This window comes from Pimephales promelas, chromosome 14 (genome assembly GCF_988280905.1).
Source record: "Pimephales promelas chromosome 14, fPimPro1.hap1.1, whole genome shotgun sequence".
NCBI classification, from domain to species: domain Eukaryota; kingdom Metazoa; phylum Chordata; class Actinopteri; order Cypriniformes; family Leuciscidae; genus Pimephales; species Pimephales promelas.
In genome coordinates, this window is record NC_142782.1 from 11,130,394 (window position 1) to 11,153,012 (window position 22,619).

The window sequence follows — 22,619 nt, forward strand, 5'->3', positions numbered from 1 at the left end:
CTTTTCATGTTGTGTTGCCAGATCCCCTCTTCGGCAGTAGAGATGCCAGGCTCTGCTGACGTGTCTGGGCTGAACGTGCAGTTTGGCGCACTCGATTTTGGATCCGAATCCACTGTGGAGAATCTCGACCAATCAGAAAGTAGCTATCAGGAATCTGCAGCTGCTCCTCAGACGCAGTGCAGCTTGTACTCTAAGCCCACCACCATCAGGTCGGTCTGACCACCTGTGTGACACTTCCTTATTAGAATGTTTACAAGATCTTAAACTCTGATTTTTCACCCAAAAATGAAAACTGTCATCTCACCCTCATTTTGCACGGTGTGTGGACACTAATTTGCACGATACGTGCGTTACGCGCAAGTGATTTTTATTTGGTGCTTTTTGACGCCCTAGTTAAAAATCTTAACTTTGGTGTCAGTTCAGTCATGCCAAATAACTCGTATATTGAAGTTGTTAACGTGTGTGTTTCTCCTGCACACTTCTGACACAGGTAACCCGATCTAGCACGAGTCTTTCTTTATGTACATAATTATGAAGAAAATATTAAACATGAAAACATTGTGTTTAGTTGCAGAATAGCCTATACAATAAACAATTCAATAAATAATTATTTATAGTTATTGTATATAATTAATTGAACCATCTTTTATATTATTAACTGCATCTAAATGCATGTTATGTTATGCATGTCATGTAACAAGTTAACAACATAAATGTATCAGTACAAGGCGATTTCAGGTTACCAGGCATAAATCTATATTACGATTTCAGAATGCGCACTTGGACATTTGTAATACATGCTGAAGGCTCTCGTCCGCCTGCCGAACTGATGTTCGCTACTGTTATAAATATGAACAAATCTTTTTAATAAGCAGGAGAACTTCTCGACTTTAAAAAATAACCGTTTACATGCGTAGGATGTTTGTGGATGACGGGGAGATTTCAGATAAAAAAATGGTCTCATTAGTCAGTGTATTCCCAGTAAAATCATATAACTTCATATTATTTCAATAGAACGTGCAAGTTTTCTAGGGAATGCCAATATGGTGGTGTGGTGGCTTCGCTTTTTATGATGTCATGAGCAAACCAGTTCTCTATATAGATCAGTGATTTAAACCCAGAACATTCCACTAACAAGCAGTTCTAATCAAGTGATCTTTTTTTTCTCCTTTTCCTTTTAGTGAGTCTCTAGGTGGCTTGCCTCCAGCAGTAATGGATTCCAGTTACCCATCTGCCTCTCTGGGTTTACCGAGCGCTACTGCTCCTTCTGTTTTGGCTCCCTCGTCAGCCAACAGAGTGGAGTCATCCGCCACCACCCCTCTCAGTGTATGACCAAAACGCTTTTCATCTTTTCACTTTTAAGGCACATGGTTTAGGCAATGTGACCGTACTTTTAATTAGATGGCTTGCACTGAATTATCCAGAATCTAGCGCTAGATTGATTTATATACAGGGTTCTTATAATCTTTTATAGATATCTTTATCTTTTTGTGATCAAAGTCCTTATCTAGTCATCAAAAACATCTTAAAGTCATGGAGTTTCTTTGGTCAAACCAATTGAGTCCACATGTTGAGTCCCAGTTTCTATGCAGAATTCAATTTAGGTTTAGGAAATTGCATCATACAAATTAAACAAACCAAATTCTGGTATCAAACAAAGTCACCCAAATGAAGAAAAATCTATTAAATACTCTTAACCCTGAAACCGTATTCTGAACAAATGTGGGCAAAATAGTTTTTATTCATTTTAAAAATAAAAATACTTCCCTTGATCTGAGCGGTACAAGACTTGGCTACTTTTCCTAAGTTTGCCTCCTGAACAGTGAACACACACAATTTTTTTTTGACTCAATTCTACAATTTGTTAAGTGGGTGAAAAAAAAAAACTCCTTAATTGTATTTGGGTCAAAAATAGGCACCAGTAGAAATGAATGGGAAAACTAATTTAGAGGATTCTAAAATAAGCCAAAATAAGACACCAGGTGACAGCAAAGTCACTTCATCTTTAGGTTTTAGCTCTAAGAACTTGTTGGAATGATATTTTAATGTAGTTAAAAAAAAATTTAAAAATAAGCATAATTCACAGAAAATATGGTACTTTTTGAAGTAAATAAATTCAAAAATACCCCCAAAATAAAAATACACATAATAAATGGATAGACAAAACTTAAATGAAAATAAATAAAATAAAAAAATAATAAAAATTAGGATCACACCTTCGCCCACATTTGTCCACAATTACAGGATTAAGGGCTATAAAGTGAATTCTTTTTTTCTTTTTCTTTTTTGTGGAAGGTAAAAATTTATAAAATAAATAATTTTTCATACAGTGAAAGTCATACAGGTATCAAAATATCTTTTTATGTTCTGCTGAAAGAAGTCATATCATGAGGGTGGAGCTTAATTCTCTTCTCACTTTTTATTTGTAATTTATTAATGGTAATACCTTTTTGTTTTTCTCCTGTATAATGGCATTCAAACAATAATAATAAGTTAGTGTATAGCTGAATCTGTTTATCTGTTTCAACACAGAATGGATTCAGTGAAATGAGGACGTCTAGTGCACAGGAAGGTAATTCTCTATTAGATTTTCCATTTTTACCTGTTCTTTCTTTGCCATGTGAATTTGTAGCATTAGCCACAATTGACATTTTTGTCCTGATGTATCTACAGCTGCTCCGTCCAGCACCCCTCAGCCCATACCCACAGCCCTGCACACTGAGAACGGTTTGTCATCTTCCTCCTCTTCAACCGCACCGCCTGCCCTCAGCACAGCTCTTTCATCACTTAGCAGGTACTATCGCATCATTATAATTTCAGCTTTATTAAACATTCATGAGGAAATCAGTCTCCTTATGGTCTTGTGGTTGCCTGTTCTCTCAGTCACGTGAGCAGCGTTACCTCTCTCGGATCTTCTGCGCCCACCAGCTCTTCTCTGAGCGTAAGTTTCTTTTGTGAAGACTCCTATTTCCACTGAGTTTCCTCACTTTATTCCCCTCTTTACCTGAGCTTCTCTCCCTCATTTGTCCTGATTTCAGCAATGTGCTGCTTTTTTGATATTTGAGGGGCTTTATGGATGTGTTTCAGATCAATTTTAAATGAATTTTAATGTTTCCTTCAGAACCAGATGGGCGCTGATGCGAATGTGAACCTGAACACATACTCTGGCTCTGTGCCCAGTGCGTCGGTCAACATGAATGGCCTGAGCACAGGAAACCAGAACATCGCGGCTAACGGCCCACCCGCTCCCTCTGCTGTCCGTTCTGCTCCGCTGCAGAACACAGTCACACCCTCCAACACCTCTGGTCAGCAAGGTTATTATAGTTTTGCATTTTTCATTAGTTTTTATTTTTATTTCGTTTTGAATTTTTGTTTTCAAATTCAGTTTAGTTTTAATTAGTTTTAAAAGTGGGTTTACTAGTTTAGTTTAGTTTCTATTTTTTGAAAATGCTTAGTTTTAGTTTAGTTTTTATTAGTTTTAGTGTTAGTTTCAGTCTTTTTTTGTAATTTGGGTTATTTTTCAGGGGCAAGGTTGAAAAAGGTCAGAAAAAGAATTGTGTAATAATAACTCCACAAAAACATACATTTTTAGAAATATCTATTCAACATTAAAACCAAATGTAGCCTACAATGTGAAATTCCTTTACTGTACCAACAATCTACATATTTTCTATATAAAAATCCCACAGCTTTACAATTTCGGTTACACTTTATTTCGATCACTTTAGACATTCTACTAATTATAAGTAACTTTTCAACTACATTTCAAGCAACTTTCATTAGAGTATTAGTATATTATAGTAGACTGTCAGTAGAGACTGTTAGATTATGGTTATTGTTAGGAGAATAAGTTTACTTGTAGTAGACAAGTTACTTCTAGTCAGTTGAATGAATGTCTAAAGTGGACTATCGAAATAAAGTGTTACCAAGTAGAATAATGACATAACATTATTTAATATTTGAATCACAGCTTATAGAGTTTTGACATCGACAACCCAGCAGCATTTTACCTCAAAATTGCGACTAAGTCAGTTAACTTTTTCTAACGAAGGCTCAATCGCTTCTCGAGTCGACATTAACACACTAACAGAATTGTATTAAGAATTTATAATATACCACCTTTTAATGTGTGATTGTGTAAAGATGTTCATGATGAGATACCAACCTTTCACGAACTTGCTTTCAACATTAATCGAACCCTCGTTGGCTCGTTTTCACGGAGACGCGGTGTGTACTGCATGGAGGGGGAGGGGCTGTGTGTGCGCGCGCGTGCATGTGAGAGAGACAGAGGGAGAGCGTTACAGGGAAATGAAATGCAGTTGAACAAATACACTGCGTGTTTTAAATAGCGTTAAAATTAACGGCATTGACAAAGACGAAAACGAAGGACATTTGCTCTATAATTTTATTTTATTTTAGTTAGTTTTGCAAAGAGACATTACAGTTTTAGTTAGTTATAGTTTTTTTGTAATGGCTCGTTTTTATTTTTATTTCAGTTAACGACAATGTTTTTTCCCATCTAGTTTTCGTTAGTTTTCGTTAACGATTATAACCTTGCTGGTCAGTCACAAACATTCACTGCATATGATCAGAGTTGGCGGAAACTTTATGGTTGATTTACTGTTGACAACTTTTTTATTATTTAAAGTAAACAAACTAAAAGTTATTAGCATTTCATGTCAGTTTGTAAATCGTTTGTGTGGTTGGTGTAATATTAAAAATGTATGTTTTAACTGAATCTTGTTTTCCACCATATTTTCAATATGATCAGGTAAGGCGCCTCCTAACCTGGCTCAAGGGATACCGCCGCTGCTGGCCAGTCAGTATATCATGGGTCCTGGTGGCCTCCTTCCTGCTTACCCGGTTAGTGTATAGCTGATCTGCTCTCAGATGGAAGCAAAAATATATGTACAATTATGTTTATCTTTGTTGAAGTCAAGTGTGTTGCCTGAATCACATTGATGGCATTGATCTGTGACTTTCTCATCCCTAAAGCCGATCTATGGATATGAAGATCTACAGATGATGCAGTCCCGCCTGCCCATGGTAACAATTTCATAGTACACTGTTCTGTCACAACACTTGACTCGATGCTCAGTTTGCATCCATTAAAAGAAGTTTGCCCCAAAATAAACTGTGCTAACTAGGGCTGCACTATTTGGGGAATATTTTCCTTTAATGGTCCAGGTTTGCTGTACTTGTTTGTTTGAGCTGCACAGTTTAGCTAATGATCTATTATAGATCAATATGACAAATACTTGTACTTTATTTTCATTATGATTATTGTTTGTAGTGGTTGTAGTATAAAATTAAGGTAATTAATTATTTTGAATGAGTGCTCTCTTTTCACTTTTGTATTCGAAATCGCCCATACTCAGTTTAGGCCTATAATTTGTGGGCATGAGGGAGCCTCTATCTATAATTGAAATTCCTTTTGAATGCACACTTGCTTTCACTTTAACTTTCAAATTTATGATCACTCATACTTTGTGCACAGGTAGAGGGCAGGACTGACCGCATATTTTACAAGATAAGAGATTTATTAGTGACACTCGGGATCAGTTAATAATTGTAGCACATGTTGTCCAACTGATCTAAATGGTTTTTATTTCGATAAAAAAGCAAAACGACAGTGCCACGTAATGTAATTGTTTACAGCAGCAAATCTACTCGTGACTCCTTTTAATAATATTGTAAAATGATGGTTATTTTTTAGGGGTGGCACGGTTCACGAAACCGACGGTTCGGTTTGTATCACGGTTTTAGGGTCACGGTTTTCGGTTCTGTACGGTTCTTTTTCTTTTAATCTTTAACACTCCAGAAATGTACTTCAGCATGTGATGTATAGCTTAATTATCCACACTTTAGGATACAGTATAAAAAAATGATATTCATGCAATCATGCACAAACTGAATTTGACTCTTTGACTTTAAGCACATTTTGGGACTATCTCAGAGGAAAGCTAGGTGAGATTATGACACAGCAAGAGAGAAGATATTGACATGCTTTTCATTTAATTGGCAAAAAAAGGAGAATGTGTATCACTATGTCTACAAGAACTTGTGCATTTTTATCGTACAAAACTTATTTGCACAAAGAAATTAACTTGCATTTATCAACTGCCAACTTTTGTAGCTCTTACAAAAATTCTATCTTTTAAAAGAAAAAAAGAGGAACTCTTAAAACACCGTCTTTTATGAATAAGTCAATATACATGAAAACCTCATTGCCTATAATTAAGCTATAGCAATAGCAAAGGCCATAAACATAAAGTGAAAAATAAGTCAACCTCAACACAAAAGACAGTATCAACAATGCTTCTATTCCCAGAGAGTGAGGGTACTTTTTTTTCACTTGAAATTGAAGTGCAGGATTTGGAGACATTTGACTGAAGCTCTTATCTAAACATAAAGTGCCACTGTAGCGTTATATTAAAATATCATAACATGAAATCCAAAATGTTCCCACACACTGGACTTACACCATAGACTTATACGACGCTGGCGCATCCTCCAACTCCCTCATCTCTCCCACTTGCCATTTCTCCGCGTGCTGTGACCTGCAGCGCTCCATACTCCACTTTTACTGGCTTGTTTACTAACTTGACTTACTTTACTTGCGCTGCCCAGAGCGATCGGTAATGACATCAAATACCGCGAAAGTGATTGAAAAGCATACGGAGCCGTCGCTCTTGCACTAGTTTGATGTTATTCACCGGTCGCTCTGTGCAGCGCCGATCCAAGTCGAACAAGCTTATGTCGCGCGAAAAGAAAACACGTGTCACATACGGGCACGAGGCGCATGCGTCGAACCGTGAGACGCACACACGCTCCGAACCGAGACAAGCGAACCGAACGGTTCGGGTGTTTTTTCATGTACCGTGCCACCCCTATTATTTTTAGATGACTTGTCCTTTTTAAGATTTTTATTTCTTGGGGATAAATTAAATTAATTTTTCTGTCTCTTCCCGATGCAGGATTATTATGGCATGGCTTTCCCTGGTACAGCGCTAGCTGGCAGAGATGGAGGATTAGCAAGCAATCCCTACTCGGGTAAGCAGACACCGTTGTTATTGTTTTATGCTACTGTTGATGAGTTGTTGCATTCCAATACTTGGTCAGTCTAAAACTTCTGTCTTGCTCGTACAGGTGAACCCACCAAATTTGGCCGCAGCGACTCAAACTCCCCAGCCCCTGCCAACAGTCTCTCATCTGTGCCACCCTCACAGTCTCAACAGAGTGCTGTTCCCCCTCAAAATCAAGGACCGCAGAACCCAGGTCAACCCCAGCAGGGACAGACCCAGGCCTTCCTCAATCCCCCTCTGCCTCCAGGTTACGGCTACACCAGCCTGCCCTACTACCCCGGGATGCCAGGAGTGCCCAGTGCCTTCCAGTACGGCCCCACTGTCTTCATGCCCCAAGCATCCACAAAGCAACACAATATGGGCCCGTCCAGCCAGTACCAACACCAGGCTGGATACAGCCAGCACACATATGGCCCAAGTAAGTGCTAGTCATTTTAGCCCTGCAAAGCCTGGCACATGAAAGAGAAAAATATTTTTTGGAACTGTACCATTTATTTATTTATTTATTTATATATATATTGAACCTCATGACTAAATGTAAAAGAATATTTAAAGCTACACTGTGATTTTTCTTGTGGTCTAGTGGTGAAAATGTGTATGACTATCCAGTAGGGTTGGGTATCGAGAATCGAGTATCGATTGGAACCTAGACTAACTTTTCGTTTTTCCCTGGAATCGTTCAAAAGTTAAAATTTCGATTCCTAGTTTCGATATTCACAGTCCGCCGAGCGGAAGAAGAAACCGCTGAACAACACCAACGAAGAAGCGTCTACCGGAAGTGTTGGCATAACCGCGCAAGTCGAACATGAGTAGCTTACGTCGGCGGTCCAAAGTGTGACTTCACTTTCTAAAAATAATGAAATCTCGGCAAAATGCAAAATTTGTGACAAAAGGAGTATTTTTACAGAAGGAGTATTTCCTTCAGAAAGGATTATTTCCTTCAGAAAGGCCGTTGGTTAGCAAGGTTAGCTAAACTTTTTTGACCCTGCCTCTTAAAAAAATCGGAATCGAGAATCGTTAGGAACCGGAATCGAAACAAGGAATCGGAATCAGAATCGTTCAAATTCAAACGATACCCAACCCTACTATCCAGTGAATATTAGTTTCTGTTCCTCTCAATTCCGATTTCGTTTTAACTCCTACGGTGGCCATTGTAGTCCAAGATTAACATGGCTTCCAGTTCGATCTCGTCCATGAGTGTTAACTGAAACGTAAACGCGAAAGGCGAAGCTTTAAATAACGAGTATGTCCCTCTTTGGCTAATGTACTTTCAAGATGGAGGGGCAACATGGTGACCGACATTAGAACCCTTTACCCGTATGTATTTTCAATGGCATATTATTAGGGGTGTAACGATACACAAAACTGACGGTTGGGTTTTCACACGGTTTTGACGTCTCGGTTCGGTTTGATTTGGTTCGGTTTAGAAAGCTAAAATGGCTTTTTTTTTTTTTTTTAAACCGTGGTTTTAATTTAAAGACAGACTTTTTTTTTTTCATTATTCAGTTACAATTAAACATTTCACAAGGATTAAAAAAAATCTGCTAATGCTGTGACCTGCACATTACTATAACATTAAAGACTTTGAACCTAAATTCAGATGCTATTTAATTTTTTAGATATAATAATTAACACACAACACATTGTATGAAAACATGTAAACTGAACATAAGGCAGTTCTTGCTTTAACTTGTGTTTTTACTGTAATTTGTTATTGAAATATAATTTACACAGTTGTCATTTTCATGAAAGATATTTTAAATTAACAGGTTAAGTAAAATATAATATACAGGCTAACATAGTGCATTTATTTAGGTATTTATTTATAGGAAGTTGTGGACACTGAATCACTTGCCTGTTGAGCTAAATATAATGCTAGTGACAAGCTATGCTGTTTTATTGACGCCTTTCCGCTGCTGAAACACTGATTGAGCGATTACACGAGTTATGATGCCTTTCACTAAGTATACTGTATCTTTCAACATACCTTCAGGTGTCCCTTCTGTAACTGAGGAAGAGATGATCGCGTTTACTCGCGTGCCGCGCTGCCGCTTGAAATGAGGAGCTAGTACAGCGATCGGTCACATCAAAGAGTGCCAAAACGCCATTTATTGTTTGAATTTCGTGATCAAATAGAATTTGAAAGGTTACACCTTGCTTATTATCAAAAGTACAGGGATGTGATTTTTCCGGATTAATCCGGAATTCCGGATTTTTCGACCTGAAAATGTGACCTACGTGAATCATGCAGATCTGTAAAAAAAAAAAAAAAAAAAGAGGGGGACGGGTGTCGGCAACCGGAGTGAAAAGGAGAGAATATGAGGACATAATCCATAACTGGCTGACGTGCGTACAGAAAGTTCCTTCCAAAGTATCAACAAGGACGTATTTGCGTTCAGCCAGAAAATGTCTAATTGGTTCAGCTTGTTCACCTGCTCAATTTCGTATCTCTAATCGCTCTCGCGCTGGTATCGTTGTTAGTTGACAAGAACATCACAGTTAGGTCACCAGGGCTAGGCGATATATCTATATATTTCAAATTTGCGCTATGATCCATTGCCCCAAGCAAGCTGCTGACTGCTTTTGTAGAAATATGTAGCAGCTATATCGTGCATTCTGTCAGTTGCAGTCCTGACACCTCCGTCTCAACAGCATTAGTGTACAACACGACAAATACTCGCAATATTAACGCAGAGGAACGGCTACATCAGTTCAGCGAGTTCACAAAAGTTAATTTGCACGTGCTTTAAAGCCTTGCCGGTTAAACATGTCATTCACTGCTGATGCGCTGTTCTGAGCGCGAACACCCGACGTGCGCATGTACTAAAAGCTTGTCTAACAGCTGGTTGCTGGACTAAGTTATCTTTCGAGTATTATTTCGCTAATATTCTCAAATACACACAAGGTTTACATAAGAACATTTGGTTATGTATAAATTCAAAGCAAACCGAGAAAATTGAGAGAAATCTGCTTGTCGCGTACAGGTCTTAAATTGACAGTAGCCCTAATAATAAAAATGCAGCCGCTTGTTCTTAAAGGGATAGTTGACCCCAAAATAAAAATTCTGTCATAATTTATTCACTGTAATGTTGTTCCAAACCTGTATTAATTTATTTCTTGTGCTGAACAAAAAAGAAGATATTTTGAAGAATGTGGGTAACCAGACAGTTGCTGGTCCCCATTGACTTCCATAGGGAAAAATTTACTATGGAAATCACTGGGGTACATCAACTGTTTGGTTACCGACATTCTTCCAAATAACTTAAGTAACTTAAACAAAAGAAAGAAACTTTTTCAGGTTTAAAACAACTTGAGAGAGTAAATGATGAAAATTAATTTTTTGGGGAGAACTGTCTATTTAATGTTAATTAAACAACAAAAAAACAGAGGAAATCACTCACTGCTCTTGACTGAGAACTGTAATAGTAGCTTTAATAAGAATAAATGTATAATTTATACAGTGAAGACTATATTTGACTTTGATTGAACATTTGCTCTCACTTTGCGGAAAAGATATTGGGATATATATTGATCGGGGGGGGGGGATTCGGTACCTTTTCCTGCTTTTTTGTCCTTAGCCAATCACATGCCTGAAAGTAACAAAACATGGAGCTTGGTGTTAATGGTGGTTAGGCTACAAAACTGAATTCGTTGTGAACTGTATACATAAGACATGAGGTCCATTGAGCCGGGCTGGGCGGGGCCGGGGCGTGTTCGGTACGCAATGGCGGTATCACGATTCGAATCGTGAGTTCAGTATTGCGGTTTTTCGGTTCGAAAATCGTTACAGCCCTACATATTATACACTCACGAGAATACTTTATTACTTGAACGAAGTAAATATACATTAATGAGCACATATATTTTTTAAATAACTAAGTGTTTTTAGCTAAGAATAAACTAAAAGAGTTACAGTGTAGCTTTGAAGGTTAGTGATTTTTGTTGTATTTAATATTTGATGCATCAGGTTTTTATGGCTGATATAATATTTAAATTATATATTTTAAGTAATTTTAAAGGCTATTATTCACTTAAAATAATCAAACGATACTGCCAAAATTAATGTTAGTGACAGCCCTATATAGAAGAATATGGCGTTCATACTGGAGGGAAAAACCCTTCATTTTTTATTCAGAGGTCCCAAACTTAGCATAAGTGTGCGATTTGGTGCAGTTGCTATGTGTAAGCTAGCTTACTTTTTGACTATCAACTTATTCTGATAACTGATATTTATATGCATTTTATGCAAGGAGTCTACTTTATGGTTGTCTATCTTCAAATAATGTCTTGGCAAGATATTTAAATGCTTAGTTTTATGATCAAAGCTCTGTAGTTTTTATTAGGGGGGCAAAATATATAAAATGCAACGATGTACAAATAAACATTTCTCAAGTACCAATTTTGATGCTTTTTTAAATAATTATTTTTAAGAAAAATCTTGTTAATGTATGTATAATAAAGTAATTTTGTGTCATTCCAGTAGGGCCTTTAATGGTCATAATGTTCATGTTTGGCTGGAAAATGCACTTGTTTTGAAATCTTTTTATTTTCTCCTAAGGCTTTGATGAGTTGTCCCAGGCTCATGCTGGAGATTATGGGAAAGGAGGATATGGAGGAAGCTCCCAGGCTAAAGGAGTCAGCAACAGCGTGGGAAAAGGTAGATCTTACTCTCACAATATTGGTTTGATGCCATAATATTCTTCTGTAAATAACACAAATTTACCATTCTTTTATTTAATATACTTGTGTATAATGAATCTATATAAATATTATATATTCCACTTAATCTAATCTCAAATTCAAAAGCCCTAAACTGAACAATAAATGTATGTTGCGATGTTTAATATGCAGTCCCTCCAGGATTTCGCGGGCCTTTTTTGTGATTGTTGCAGCCTAAAATGCCTGATGTTGCGGCGACTTTTTTAAAAAGTTGCGATAAAAGTTGCGATGTTCTTCTGCATGTTTTTATAGGTTAAAACGGCAAAGATAGATAGATTTTTACTTAAAATGCCCATATTATGCTTTTTGGCTTTTCCCCTTTCATTTATTGTGTTGTTATATTTTTTTGTGCATGTTATAGGTTTACTAAGAGAGAAAAGTCCAAAGTCCACCCCAAAGGGACTTATTATGTCCCACAGAAAACACTGTTCATCATCTGCATCTGCTCTATTGTAGTCCAGAATTGACTTAAGAGACAAAGTCACACACTTTGTAACACACGAACAAACAAACTAACTAACCATTAGTAACCATAAAAGGCAAAACAAACGATTTAAAGACACAGCAAAACCTAACAAACTAAGCTTCTTTTTTTTTTTTTAAACAAGATCTGCACCTGCAAAAAAGTCAATGTGCAGAACCTCACAAACATTAAGCAGCATTTATGTTGAAAGATGCCAATACTAATAAAGTGCAAAATACAGTTTTAGGAATAGCCACTAAAGTTAAATGGTGGAAAAACCAAAAGTTTGATGATGTATTTTAATATAGCTAATATAATATAATATAGCCGCATATCCAATAAAGCTGTTCTCATTTGCTTAATTTTTTTTTTTGTCAGACAATAGAACGAGTCGGCTAGCTATTTTTTTATGTGTAAAATTTTCTGAATTGAGAGAGTTCGGGAACTGGGTGAACTAATGCACTGTGATAGTGAGTAGCCTATTACAAGTGATAAACACAAGAAAAGAAAGGAAAATAAAATGGTCAAACTCAATTCTTTAAATATAAAACAAAAGAGAAGCAGATAAGTGATAAGTCCGTGGAAACAACACTGCTCATTCGCGTCTGTCAGCTGCCGTGCTGCTCCTCTACTGCAGCCGTTCACTGAACAGGGACGCAGAGAGAGGTGTGACGGCAGGGAGAAAGCAAACCTCGCGCTCGCAGGATTGTGCTGGCAACATTTGGTTACTGAGGTTTGTCCAAAAAGCCGCTAGATTTGTCTCTAGTCGCTTTTTTAAATCACTAAATATAGCGACAAAGACTAAGTTGGCAACATTGGCCTTTTCTGTTATTTTTGTAGGTAGCCTAAATGTGAGACGTTGGCAGTCCACATCTGCTGCGTCTTCTGAACAAAACAAGTGAGTTTGCTGACGTATGACGACGCTTTGCAGGAGACCGCGGCGCGATGATTCGTCAAAGTTGCAGAAAAGTTGCGGTGATTTTTCAAAATTGCAAGGCGCACTGAATTCACGTGGATTTGTTGAAGTTGCGTTAATAGTTGCGATCGCGAAATCCTGGAGGGACTGAATATGAAAATAACGTAAGATGCCAATGTCTTATCTTATTTAACCCATTATCAATATAGTTGACTTGTTAACTTGTTAAGCGAGCTCAACGATTTCCAAATCGGGCTTAAATCTGGCTGAAAATCATGTAGCCTGAACTAGGCTTTATAAATCTTACTAAACCGACTGTAACAAACTGCTTGCGCATGTATTGAATAAACAGTCATATGATGTTTTCATTCACATATTTCAAACATTTTCTTAGCACCAGGACTGTCTGGATCTGCGAGTTCAGACCTCACTGGAACAGTGTACGGCAAGACTCAGGTGAGGTTCACATTTCTGCTTGTGAAAACACCTGAATAACATTATTTACTTTGACATACTGGTGTTAGGCTTCTTGCACCAAAACAGTCATTTTAGTTTTTAATGACCATTTTCAACCCTCTGTGTCTCTTCGTATCCACCTTATTTTTCAATGTGGCCGAATAAGCCGTTTCCTGTGAAAAGTACAAGACTTCTAATTTAGTATCTGCTAACAGTGTAGTAAATGGTAACTAGTGCTACAAATCAGTGTCTCTTGTGATTTTTAAAATGAATTAAAATAACAAATAGCAGTTTGCAACATTAAGCAGTAGGGCTGCATGATATTGGTAAAAAATGGCATTGTGATATTTTATTTTTCCACGATATATATTGCGATATAAAAACAATTTCTCCAGATGACTTGAACAGCTCTATTTGGAAGGAATGAATCATTCAAGAATGACTGGGGTGGTTTTGTCATGGAGTAAATCTGCATTAAAACTAATATTAACTAATGTAGTTAACTTGACTTTAATAAATGGAACCGTAAAGTGTTTCCGATTGATGTCTCTTGAGTTCAGTGTTGACAGATGAGTTGTTTTAACCATTCATTAGCCTAAAGTGAAGCGATTCAAAAGAGTCATTGGTTCGCGAATCGGACGTGTCATTAACGGTCGGACCAAGGCACACGACACGTTGTGCGATTATCCAGCCAGTTTAGGACATCGCACAAGATTTGTGTCAACGCAGAAAACATTTCATAACTGGATTTTTTTTTTTTTTTTAAAGTGTTCTTTGTCATCTGAATGTATGGAACGCTTTTCAGAGAAGATATGGCGACGTTATTTTAGCACAATTCACAACCAGTGGTAGCGCTTTAGGAAGGCTTACAGAAAACAGCGTGCAAATTCCAGTCTTGCGCTTGATTTTTAAACTGACGGGTCTTGCAAATTGATGAACTCACACTATGATGGTTCAACTTTGCAATTAATCCCTTTCCATATGTGAAGTGCTTTGAGGTCCCAGAAAAAGCACTACATAAATGTAACAAATTATTATTGTTATAATTTGACACTGACACAGGAGGCCTCGCACATTCAAGGTAAAAATGTTGCAGCCGCTCTCACGCTAAAATAATATGTATTAAACAGTTTTATTAATGCTGTATCTTTAAGACTTCTGTCTGTAAATGACCTTGCTTATGATTGGCTGACTACTTCACATGTGAGGTTCAAGACATGTTGTTGAATCACAGTTGATTCATCCTTAACTTGCATGAGATGTGTGATGCGCCAGCTGTTTGTGGTTGCATAGCATGTTCATTACATTGGGGTGGAACAATGTAGGGAGGAGGGTGTTTCTCAGAAATCGCTTGCTGCACCTTTTAACGGAAAACCAAAAAAAAAAAAAAACGAAGCACAAATGATTTCAAGTCATTTTATTGAATCATTGGAGACACTCATATTTGTGGCGGCATTACGATTACATTGAAAGTTCATCACTACTTGGACATATATTGCGACAGCCTTTTCCAGAAGTCACACACAGTGAAACGACAGCTTATGACTAACTCTGACTTTTTTTTTTATATATATATAAATGTTTGTTAACCAGAGTCCCCTGCCCTTAAAATAAATACTTACATGGTACCTATAATGTTTAATTATATTATTTAAAATCAGGCAGAATTGGTGTTGTCAAATGTGTTAACTGCCTTAAGTTAACAGCCTTTAAAGGGTAACTAAACCCCTGGTCAGAGCCTGACTCCACCCACTGGCAATATTTGAAAAATGCTGAGAAAGTGGGCAGACCCCCGCGGAGATAGAGAGGACGAAATAGATGCTAAAACACTCTACTGATCGTTTTCAATACTCGCAATTCCTACTCCTGACTTGCTACAGTGGTTTTGAGAAAACAAGCTGGGTTTTATACTACCAAGGGCGTAGCTTGTACCAAGAGCGTGGTGAGCTGAAACGTGCGTACGTCACGAAGAACCGCTACCATCCAATAGGAAAATTCAACTGCATTAGCCATCGTTCAACCTGAAGAGGGCAGCACTAAGATGTTTTTACACCATATATTGTAGAAATAAAACACTTTATACATAAATGTCAAAAAAGTTACTTGAATCAATGACTGGTAGTAATAAAGATCCATTCTTATAGATCATTAACTAAAAAATGTTGGTTTAGGGGTTAGTTACTCTTTAAAAAACCAAGTGGTAGAAGGCGCTATGACATCTTTTGAAAGACTGCTGAATCATCTGATCAAAATATGTGCAAGGAAGATGCAGAAACAAGCAATGGCATACATAAAGAAATGCATATGTAAAATAATGCAATCATCAACATTAAACCGCATATAAATCAAAACTGCCAAATGTTACTGAATGAAATGTCGACCCAGGACGAGCTACAGGATTGTGCAAACTTTGGGGGTGTTTGTGGACTCGATTTACTCCATAAATGTTTGGATGATCATTCTGTATCTGATAATGTCTTTGTCAAGCTTTTCAAGTGTTGATAAAGGCTCTGTTCTTTTGATATATTGCTTGTTCAGATATTCATACAAGAAAATATTCTTGGGGCTGTGAAAATGATAAAAAAAAAAATGCTGGTAAATCTGGCAAAAAAAATAAAATAAAAAGGCCATGGAGTTAATTTTATTTATTTTAACATTGAATAACATTTTAATGTATTAGTCATTCATTTAAAAAAAAAAGTTCAATAAATAAATAAATGGGTCCTTTCAAAGCCATTCATCTCTTTTCTCTGACCCCTCTAGACATTTGACAAGCAGGGTTTCCCTACAGCGGCCGGCCCTGCATTCAGCCTGCCCTCGGCTCTGGGAGGAACCGGCCCGTTGAACCCCGCAGGTGCCCCTGGATATGCCCCCGCACCCTTCCTTCATATACTGCCCCATCAGCAGCCCCCCTCACAGTTACTGCACCACCACATGGCTCAAGACACACAGGTACATCACATCTAAACAAAAAACTCTGAGGTGGAAACGTAAATAATATTTAAGGTTTTATTTCTGGTATGTGTCTAAACCCCCTTAGCTATGAAGTAATAGTCCAAATTTTTTTGTTACAGAATCTTTTGACCCATTTTTTTGATGTTGTTACTAGGGATCGACCGATATGGATTTTTTAGTGCCGATACCGATTTTTTTCCCATCAGCCTTAGCCGATGACCGATACGGGCTGCCGATTTTCTTGAGCCGATATTTGGAGCCGATACATTTTGCTCCCTTAATTTACATCATAAAAATGACATGACGTTAAGAAATGTTACAGGTCTCAATTTAATAAAAGTAACATTTAACTAACTTCAAAAATTAATATTTAACAAATAGTAAAAAAATATGAGGTAGAACAAGAACAAGTAGATAAACAATTGAACAAATATTAAAAACAAAGTAGAACAAAAAAAGTTCAGTGCTGAAAATTAATATTTAAGCATAAATTAAATAATTACACTATTGCACACAGTAGCAACCAGCATAATAAAGTGCACAGTGCACACTGTACTTCATTTTAAAAGAAACGAACTATGTACTGCCATGGTTTCATTTTTTTCGACATAAAATAAAATGAGCATGTCTAGTCTGTAATATCACTGCGATGGCGAGGGACACACCACACGCGTCCAAACCTCAACCAGGTGGGCGCTGAATAAATATCCACAAAAAGCACAGAACAACGTTGGCATTACTTAATCCTATGACCAGTGTTCATAACAGCTACCGTATGCATACTAGGGCTGTCAAAATTGCTCAAATGGCGTTTGCATATTCCCTCTAAAAAACATATTCGAACATCCCTTTGCGCGTTTTGTTATTGACGCGCATTACGTCAATAACAGGACACATTAATACAAAGAGACATAACTACTAGTATTAGATAGTTTATTTGAGTTTAAACATATTTGAAAACGTATTAAAAAGCAAGTAAATCAACTAATGGCCAAGACCGCAGAGCTCACTCTGTCTCGCACAGGCACTCTCTCTCTCTCTCTCTCTCTCTCGCCCTCACGCTCTCTGCGCGTCGGTTAAATGATCAACAAACAAATGTTGAGTGCTGATCAAGAGTTTTGTGCAAGCAATTTAAGGTTGCGAGTCGCGACTCTTGTCCCAAATATTGCAGGCTTCATTCAGTGATTGAAGTTTCACAGTATATAACCGACAGTGAGCGCTCCGGGCGACCTGTGCAGCTGTAGTAACGTTATTAGTCTGCAACCGCGGGCGTGTTTTTCCACATTCAAATATTAATTTTCACCTTCAAAATTAATAAATATTCGAATGTAGAATATTCATAGACAGTCCTAATGCATACTGAACGGATAGCCTACACCTTAGCTATTTGCAGCTCCCTAATACAATGGCAAGCAGTTAAGTTTTATAGACGAGGCATTCGCGTTTTCCATTTGGACCCACAAACTTGCTTAGTTGCAAGCACATAACAGTTATAGGGCGACGGGTTTCCATTTTCAAAGTGTTTGACAATATTTCAGCAGTCAAACATAAAAGATCCTTTGAAAGTTTAAGTTACCATTCTCGTGAAGAGCAGGTTGCACTCTGCTAGTGGGGGAGGGCGGGGCACGTGAACTGCAGCATCTCCAGCAGCACGGAGCTGCCCGTGGCCGCCTGTCTATAAATAACGCCGGGAAAAAAAAAAAAAAAAACTATCGGCGAACGCGCAGCGGTGTATCGGCCGATTCCGATACACGTAAAAACCTCAAATATCGGCCCGATATATCGGCCGGCCGATATATCGGTCGATCACTAGTTGTTACACCAGGCTTTTATGAGTATGAGCATTATATTCTCAAACTGAGCAAATATATGTAATCTGGTGCTGTTAGTGGTTTTTGTGGCCAAATAGTGAGATTGTATAAATCAGTGAGATTTACAGAAGTATAATACATACTACTTGCATAAAACGCATACATATCAGTTATCACTCTACATTAGTAGGAGGAGATTTAAATTCTTAGTTTTATGATCAAAGCTCTGTAGTTTTAATTGTAGGGGCAAAATATATAATGCATTGTAATACTATGACGATTGAGACATGTTCAAATAAACATTCCTCAAAAGCTTGGTGCATATTTACTACTCGATTATCCGTACATCACTTAAAAACAATCATGTTAAAATGCAAGCCAACCGAAGTTGTTTAGTAAACTTCAGTCCAGACAGTATAAGTTATTTGTTTACTTTATAAAAATCATTTAGTTTGTCAACATTTGAATTGCCATAGTGTATGAAGTGTTCCACTTCCTGAAGAGGGACATTTTTACAATTTACTGGCTAAAAGGTATAAACTATCAATCAGAATAGAGAGGGCATGTTAGAAGATTGTGTACAAGTTTTTCCAGTAAAGTTGTGATCATCTGGATCATTTTGTAATGTGCATATCAAATATGATTTCAAGTGGTAATGTTTTTTGGTCTTTTCTGTCTTCTGCAGGGGCAACGCAGTCAGTCCAACAGCATGCAGAAGAGTCAGGGCAAGTCCAACTACAGCAGCTCTCCTTACTGGGCCAACTGAGTGCTCCTTTATACTGTTACTGATCTAAAAGCCCAAATCTGTGTCCGCACTGTCCTGACTCTGAAATGAAATGCACACACACACTGTATCAGTTCCTCCCCCATCCCCCTCCTCCAAGGTTCTCCTCTGCTTTTTCCCCATTTTTTGTTTTTTTCCTTCTCTGAATTAGGTTTTTCCATGTAACATATTTATGTAAGTATTTATATATACTGTAAATGTTAAGAAGCCGAACATGAGATGTGGTCGCTCCATTTTATTTTTTTGAAGGACTTTTGTTTGTTTACTTTTTAAAAACTGCAGAGATGTAGCAAAAAATTGAAAGGAAAAGCATTGAGGAAAACTTGGAGACGTTGCGATGAGAACTAGAGCACTGATGGCGGAGGAGGGTGAACTGTGGGGGTTTCATCCATTCAGACATCTTTGAGGGGCTTCGCAAACCACTCGAGTCCTTTCCTCTAGGAAATGTTCTCCCGTACAATGGTTCGGAAATTCATTTGTCGCCTGACAGGAAAAAACAGCCCATAAATTTTATATTTTACTCTTGTTGCCCTCTGAATAAAGGTTCTGAGCTATTCGTCTGTCTTGTTAGTCTTTTTTTTTTATTGATCTGGGATGTATCTTTAAATCTTTTATGTTGTTGTTTTACTAAAAGATTAGAATTGGTTAATTTTAACAATGAAACAGTTGAAAAGTTTTCATTAGAAAAACACTAACATGAAATGCTGCTTGATTGCAAGTTTGAACTAGCCCGATTTTCTCAGTATTGGCTTTAAAATAATTTTAGCCAATTCTTCAGTAACAAATGTCACTTTTTTCACAATCACTTTTTTAGTCTTGTAGTAGTTCAGTCTTTAGTCATTGGATTCTTAATGTTTCTTTTTAATGTAATTTTGAATATATGTATGTACTGTGTGTATGTAGTCCGATAAATGACTACTGTTGTTTTAAAAAGGTATACATTTATTGTTTTGTAACTACAGAATTTAGTATTTTCTGTGGGTAAAGTGAAATCACCTTTAGCTACAGATTTTTTTTTCAAAGCAGCTTTACAGAGATAAACGGCAAAATGATGCAAACAGAGTTCAAGTAAACTAGCTCTAAAGACCATAGTAAACTCATTATTCAGCTGAAATCAGTTTAGTTTTGATTAAAATCCAAAAAATTATTTATTATGGAATAAGTTCAATTCAACTATAAAGCCAGTCTGGAGAAAACACTGATGTGTCTCTTTTTTGCAAGCCAAACTATCAGGTGGCATAAATGAGAAAAAAAAAGGTTTGTCAGATCGTGAATTGATTCAAATATTCACCTGTTCCTTCTACTTGAAGTTCGCGATTCATTACGCCATCAAAATTTCCCTACGAAATTTATTTAATAAATTTTTATTTAGTTTATTTATTTTTTATCCCATTTTTTAATTATTTGCTAAAATATTGTAAACTGGAGCCGATAGAAATGATAAATAAAAAAGGATAAGGGTATTTAGATATCTATAATGTAGCCTACAACATTGTAATTTTACACATGGACACATGACATGAATATACGCGATTTGTTAAACGATAAAATAGGTTGAAGTGAATTAGTACATCTCACGAACATATCCTAAATAGATTGAGGGAAAAGGCTCTACAAACTTGCAGTAGTTTAGGTGCTTTATCTCGTCTAAGCTGGTTCTGTAAACAACACTGATGCTGCTTTGCATCTCCGCAGGAGACCATTTATATACCATATATTATACACACACAGTAGTCAACATTCAAAGTGGATCAAAACCTTCCATCAGTTATTCATGAATTTTGAACAATACCCGTTCTTGTCTTAGGACAACTTTAATTAACTTTAGATCCACTTCAAATGTTGACTACCTATTTAGTCCCTCAGCGCTTAGCATGTGGTTAGGAACACTAGAGGGCGCCAGTATCAGTGTTAGTGTTGTGATGAGGCGCTGTCAACTGTAGCCTAATGTTAAAAAGTGCTGTCAGACTGTCAGAGTGGGGGGAAAGTAACACAGTATTGTTCACTTGTATCATTAGTGCAAGATACAAATATGTATATATATTTGTAACATCTAACACTATATTCTTAAATGCCTTACAGCTTAAAAAAAACTCTTACGGCAAAATATAAATATTAAGGACACATATGTTCATTTAAATACTTAAATGCGATGTGGCACCCTTTCAATAGAAGATACAGTCCCTGGTGCAACATAACACTATAAAGAATAATAATAATAATTTACAGTGATGTCATGGCATTTTATTGTGGAATATATCATGACTGGAAAGTATTGACCAATGAGAAACAAGGATTGGAATTGTTCTATAGCATCCTCCATTTCATTTTGCATTTAAATTATTTTTAAGGTGATTTGTATTGTAAAATAAAATGTGTATGTATGTATGTATGTATGTATACTTATATACACTCACCTATGGATTATTAGGAACTAACTAATACTGTTTGACCCCCTTTCGCCTTCAGAACTGCCTTAATTCTACGTGGCATTGATTCAACAAGGTGCTGAAAGCATTCTTTAGAAATGTTGGCCCATATTGATAGGATAGCATCTTGCAGTTGATGGAGATTTGTGGGATGCACATCCAGGGCACGAAGCTCCCGTTCCATCACATCCCAAAGATTCTATTGGGTTGAGATCTGGTGACTGTGGGGGCCATTTTAGTACAGTAAACTCATTGTCATGTTCAAGAAACAAATCTGAAATGATTCAAGCTTTTTGCCATGGTACATTATCCTGCTGGAAGTATCCATCAGAGGATGGGTACATGGTAGCCATGAAGGGATGGACATGGTCAGAAACAATGCTCAGGTAGGCCGTGGCATTTAAACGATGCCCAAATGGCACTAAGGGGCCTAAAGTGTGCCAAGAAAACATCTCCCACACCATTAGACCACCACCAGCCTGCACAGTGGTAACAAGGCATGACGGATCCATGTTCTCATTCTGTTTACGCCAAATTCTGACTCTACCATCTGAACGTCTCAACAGAAATCAAGACTCATCAGACCAGGCAACATTTTTCCAGTCTTCAACTGTCTAATTTTGGTGAGCTCTTGCAAATTGTAGCCTCTTTTTCTTATTTGTAGTGGAGATGAGTGGTACCTGGTGGGGTCTTCTGCTGTTGTTGTAGCCCATCCGCCTCAAGGTTGTGCGTGTTGTGGCTTCACAAATGCTTTGTTGCATACCTCGGTTGTAACAAATGGTTATTTCAGTCAAAGTTGCTCTTCTATCAGCTTGAATCAGTCGGCCCATTCTCCTCTGACCTCTCGCATCAACAAGGCATTTTCTCCCACAGGATTGCCTCATACTTGATGTTTTTCCCTTTACACACCATTCTTTGTAAACCCTAGAAATGGTTGTGTGTGAAAATCCCAGTAATTGAGCAGATTGTGAAATACTCAGACCGGCCCGTCTGGCACCAAC

The 22,619-nt window shown here is 37.3% G+C and overlaps 1 protein-coding gene across 5 annotated transcripts in view; it reads left to right on the top strand.

Moving 5' to 3' along the window:
* Nucleotides 1–19,745, top strand: part of ubap2b (ubiquitin associated protein 2b) — a 36,902-nt gene extending 17,157 nt beyond the window's left edge. For 3 of the 5 annotated variants that reach the window (XM_089119393.1, XM_089119390.1, XM_089119391.1), the window contains exons 14-27: nt 22–209; nt 1,182–1,326; nt 2,533–2,572; nt 2,674–2,794; nt 2,884–2,941; nt 3,122–3,314; nt 4,772–4,863; nt 4,996–5,046; nt 6,978–7,053; nt 7,150–7,503; nt 11,644–11,742; nt 13,578–13,639; nt 16,403–16,591; nt 19,091–19,745. In XM_089119393.1, coding sequence (XP_088975519.1) covers nt 22–209; nt 1,182–1,326; nt 2,533–2,572; nt 2,674–2,794; nt 2,884–2,941; nt 3,122–3,314; nt 4,772–4,863; nt 4,996–5,046; nt 6,978–7,053; nt 7,150–7,503; nt 11,644–11,742; nt 13,578–13,639; nt 16,403–16,591; nt 19,091–19,171 — 1,749 coding nt within the window. In that variant the 3' untranslated portion in view covers nt 19,172–19,745. The remainder of the gene's footprint in view (nt 1–21; nt 210–1,181; nt 1,327–2,532; nt 2,573–2,673; nt 2,795–2,883; nt 2,942–3,121; nt 3,315–4,771; nt 4,864–4,995; nt 5,047–6,977; nt 7,054–7,149; nt 7,504–11,643; nt 11,743–13,577; nt 13,640–16,402; nt 16,592–19,090) is intronic. The other 2 variants (XM_089119392.1, XM_089119394.1) reach the window with 2 other exon arrangements.
* The last annotated feature ends 2,874 nt before the right edge of the window (nt 19,746–22,619 follow it).